Here is a 5,135-nt window from a genome sequence, read left to right as displayed (position 1 = left end):
TTAATGATAGAAAATATTAATAGCTATCACTGATAGAATTTTATTAGTATATCAATTTTGAATGACGAACACTTAAAGCTATCAGTGGTCATTATTGAGGAAGTTTTATCATGATTATCAATAATAGACTTCTGTCACTGATATCTACCTAAATTCGATATCACTAATACATGAATATGATTGATACTTATCTAAGTTCTACCACTAATATCATTAATAATTGTTATTATCAATATACAAATATTACGATACACAAATACACAAATATTTCAATTTGTATCCTTCATTTTGGGCCATTTATGCCATTTTTTCAAGTTTATTTCAAGTTTTATTGTCTATTACAAATACCCCTTCCATTATGTCAATTTTTCCATGATTGCAACGTCCTTGTTTTGCAGAAACAGTTTAATCCTTAAATTTTAGTTGATAATGATTTAATCTCTATATTTTCAAATTTATAACAATTTAGTCTCTATTATAAAAATCTCTTCAAAATTAAATATCAACTTTATTATTGTAACAACGTATATAGTTTATTAAAAGAAAATAATTACCAATTCAGTTTTTCAATCTACCTGTATATAAATTTTATTAAAATTTAATAATATTTTTTATAGTAAGCACCAAATCATTACAAATTATAAAATACAAGGATTAGATTATTACTTATTAAAGTTCAATGACTAAATTGTTATAAATTTTAAAAAATAAAGACTAAAATATTATCAAATAAAGTTTAGGGACTAAATTGTTACATTGATGAAAGTTTAGGGACGAAAAGTGATCTTTAACCTAATATTTAATAGAAAAAACTTGAGCGAAACCGATTAACACCCAAGAAAAATATCCACGTGGCATTTTTATTTTATTTTTTAAAATTATTTCATTATGTATAAAGAAGAGGAAAGACACCTAATCATTACTCATATTTAATTCATCCCTATAAAAATTTATTATCTACTAAAGTTGATGAATATTCCATTCTTTTCCTTTTTTGTTTTTTTTCTTTGGTTGGTGGGGAAAATCTTGGAATGAAATCTCCTTCTTTATTTTGGTTATCCTTAAACTCTCAACCCTAAAACTAGAAGACCGACAACCCACATTACTAGCCCTTGCAGGCTTGGGGTCAAGATGAAATGTCCTTTCATTTTTAGGGTACACAGTCAAAACATAACTAGAAAAAGGAAAAAAAAAACACTACCTTTTGACAAAGTGAACTCTTCCCCTTTTTGTAAAGATAAACCTCCTAAGCTTTAACAAAAATATATATATATATATATATATATATAAAAGCACTATTGAATTCTCTTATTTATTTCAAAAATACTCTCACTCTTTCTAAATTAATTGATAAAGATTTCAAAACTAGGTGTAAATTAAGTGGAAAAAAAATTCGAATTTGGAAAACTTGACCTTTTGTAAAGATTTCAAAACTATTATTAGAATTGAAATCAATTATAATGTCAACAAAAATATGAAATAGTGTAGTGTGTGATCTGTAATGAAAATCTAGACCTAAATAGTGTCACACTATTTTAAACCACTGCCACAACTAATTCAAATTTCAATTTTCATGCAACATTTGATAATTGTTTTCAAATGTTCATAAAAGGATCAATGGTAATATTGGAATTTTAGAAAGAATACGAATACTTCTTAAATGAAGAGTAAAGTATAGAGGTATATTTTTAGTTGCAGTGAAAATTAAAAAATAAGTGTCCTCCACACGAGAAAAGACCAAGCTTAAATTAGGTTAATTAAATTATAGATTGGTGACCTAAGATACTCATAATTCCAACCTCTTTTTATTGGCAATTAAACTTTTAATCAATTCCAACTTAATTACTCTTTCAACCATGACTCATCACTTGCTTTTCAATTACGCTAAAGAAAAAAAATAACTATTAGCCCTCCAAAAAGGAAAAGGGTGTAGGGATCAATTTCTCAATAAAAGGCTTCTAATTGCTTAATCCCCTCCCCTTTCCCCTTATTTTATCAAATCTATTATGCAACTCCACTATTTTTCAAAATTTCCCTATTTGTTTGAGAAACGAACACATCTAGCACTACATCTATATAATAGGATAATTGAATGAGGTTACACGAAAATGATGTTGAGAAAAAGCTCTCACTACTATTAGAAGAATAAGTAGAAAAATAATCTAAAGAAAGTAATAAAATTGGAGACAAACGAATTAACAAAAAAAACTGAAAACAAGAAAAAAAAACTATGGATTAGAAAAATTTCACTGTGTGAAAACATTATTACAATCGCACAAAAATCTCTTTCCGACTCCAATTTGAAAAAAAATAACAATATCTCAAGTCATCTGTACCATTCACATCCAACTCCACTCTCAAATGAGCGATTACAAAAAGGAAAATGAATCAAAGTTGTCATACTCAAGTTTAAAATATTCCTAACTGAGATGATTTGAAATCAAAGTAGTGAGATTTTTCTAATACTAAAATAACAATACTTGATTACATCTTAGCTACAACTATTTTGAATATCCCAAAGTATTTTTCATTGGGGAAAAAACAACGAATTGTAATAAAAATGTCAAATTTTGAGGAGTGAAGAAAACAGGCTGGCTTAGGCGAAGAAGATGACGGGCCTACACTGTTTCATGACGAGCACGTTCGATAATAAGCCCCCACACACTCAAAAAGAAATTAAAAAATAAAAATAAAAAAAACCAAACCAACTGAAATCATTACAAAGCAAACAAAAAAGAAACTAAAACTCTGTGATTCACAATCACAATGTCTCTTTACCGACACAAAGCTTTCAAACAAATCCTTTCGTTCTTCTTCTCCTTCTTCTTCTTCTTCTTCTCTTTCTCATACTGATTTCTTGTTTTGAAGCCAAACCCATCTCCAGAAATGGGGAAAACCGGTGCCAAGTTGCCAAGTTTCTGCCTGAACCGGATCCGGCCTCACGTTCGAGTCCCTATTCAATCCAAACCGGACTCTCTTTCTGTAAAAACCGGACCGAACAACAAGGCTGATGATTCTGTAGATGACAACAATGATCATGTTGGAGGAGCTAAACCAGTGTTGGGAATTGAAAGGAAGATCATGATTGTAGTTGATTCCACCATTGAAGCTGAAGGAGCTCTTCATTGGGCTCTCTCTCACACTGTTCAAAATCAAGACAACATTCTTCTTCTCCATGTTATTAAACCTTCAACAAAAGGTCCAAATTTTCCACCCACATGTTTTTCCCTTTTCATCTTTGGTTTAAATTTTTTAACATTTGGGCTTAACAGGGGAAGGACCTAGTAAGGAGACAGCCCCAAGAGCTTATGAATTGGTTCATTCCATGAAAACTTTATGTCAATTAAAGAGACCTGAGGTAAGATTTGTTGAGGTTTGAAGTACAGTGATTACACATTCAAAAAGTTCAATCATATTTTGATTTTAATATGGTATCAGAGCCAGAGATCTACATTGAAAAATTTGTTTGATTTAGGTGGAAACAGAAGTTGCGGTGGTCGAAGGAGGGAAGGAAAAAGGGGCAGTGATAGTGGAAGAAGCGAGAAAGCGAGGGGTATCGTTGCTGGTTTTGGGGCAGAAGAAACGGTCGACGACATGGCGGCTTCTGATGGTGTGGGCAGGCCACCGGTGGGGCGGCGGAGGTGGCGGTGGGGGTGGCGGTGTGGTGGAGTATTGCATACAGAATGCGAGTTGTATGGCGATTGCGGTGAGAAGGAAGAGCAAGAAATTGGGTGGTTATTTGATCACTACAAAGCGTCAAAAGGATTTCTGGCTTTTGGCTTGATTTTTACAAAACCAAATTTTGGTTTTGAATATATCAAGGCTGTGGGTTTTGTCCAAAATCTCCCTGTTTTCAGAGATGAGATGTAAATAATATAATTGAGAAACGGAGAGAATTGTGAATTGTGATTAATTTTTTTTTTAATTTAATTTTTTATGGGAAAACGGTGATGGATAGTCCTCGAAAGTGTTTGCTGATTTGGGAATCCAATGGCTTGAGGAAACTCGGCTGTCCGAGAGTTTGGGTCTAATTTCTAATTTCTTAATGGATTAATTTGGCTTGGTTTTGGTTTTGATTTTTGTTTTTCCTCTTAAATTTATGTTGTAGTCAATGTTTGAAATATTAATGTTGATGAAAATATGGAGATTCCGATTCTAGGAAAATATTGATGGAAATAACGGTATTGATGGAAATTTCGGGAAAAATTATAGAATTTTATAGAAATTGATGAAAATTGTTATAATTAGTTAATAGAAATTTGATTATGGCTTAATTAGACTATAATTGACCATTTTTAATCACAATATCTATAGAGTAAGACAATATTTAGATATCTATTATAAATGTTGATGCGAAAGCAAAAAATTTAAAAATAAATAGAAAATAATTAAAAAATAATATAAAGTTTAAGAATATTTTGAATGATGTGAAAATTATAAAAGTTTTGGATGACTAAAGAAATAAAAACTCATATCAATTCAATTTTGAGGTGAAATAATGTGAAATAGAAGTTTGCTGATTTAGAAATAGAAGTTTTTGGTCGAGAATAAAGCTAAACATTGAGAAAAATTGAAAATGAGAAAAAGTAACACATAAAAAAGGCTTAATCTTTTGTCGAAAATGACATTGACATGTTAAACTATAGAATTGCGTGTAATCAGAATCATAAAATTAAAAATTTGAACTGAATTAACATAGTTAATTAAAAGAACGAAATTTTCTCGAAGTATCGAAATTTTCTCGAAATCTCAAATTTTTGTCGAAATTGAGAGATCGGAATATTCTCAAAATTTTGTTGAAATGGGAGAAAAAAATAAAATTTTCCTCCATCGAAATCCCGAAATTTAAATGAAAATTTCAAGATTTCATGGCAATTTGAAATACGGTTGTAGTGTGTGTATTTTTTTTTTTTTTAAAAAAAGTTAGTTATTATTCTATAATGTTAAAATGGGTTGATGTTTCTTTACTTCACGAGACATGACATTAAATGAATTAGCAAATTTTAGAAAAAGTTTGTAAATGATAAGAACTCAAATGGGGAGATTAAATTATACATTAGAATTTCTTTTTTTTTAGTAAAATAAAGATTGGGAGGATTAAAATCGCAGACTTCGTGTTCATTAACCAACAACTT

At 30.0% G+C, this 5,135-nt stretch overlaps 1 protein-coding gene across 1 annotated transcript; it reads left to right on the top strand.

Annotated features, from left to right (window-relative positions):
* Positions 1 to 2,559: 2,559 nt before the first annotated feature.
* Positions 2,560 to 4,076, top strand: LOC120081758 (universal stress protein PHOS32-like). The gene is made up of 3 exons (XM_039036910.1): positions 2,560 to 3,199; positions 3,273 to 3,358; positions 3,476 to 4,076. Exons 1-3 carry the CDS (start codon positions 2,887 to 2,889, stop codon positions 3,782 to 3,784), a joined length of 708 nt encoding a protein of 235 aa, XP_038892838.1. The 5' UTR covers positions 2,560 to 2,886; the 3' UTR covers positions 3,785 to 4,076.
* Positions 4,077 to 5,135: the final 1,059 nt, after the last annotated feature.

The sequence above is a fragment of the Benincasa hispida genome, chromosome 7 (genome assembly GCF_009727055.1).
Source record: "Benincasa hispida cultivar B227 chromosome 7, ASM972705v1, whole genome shotgun sequence".
In the NCBI taxonomy this organism is placed as follows: Eukaryota; Viridiplantae; Streptophyta; class Magnoliopsida; order Cucurbitales; family Cucurbitaceae; genus Benincasa; species Benincasa hispida.
This window is presented reverse-complemented; position numbering and strand designations above follow the sequence as displayed.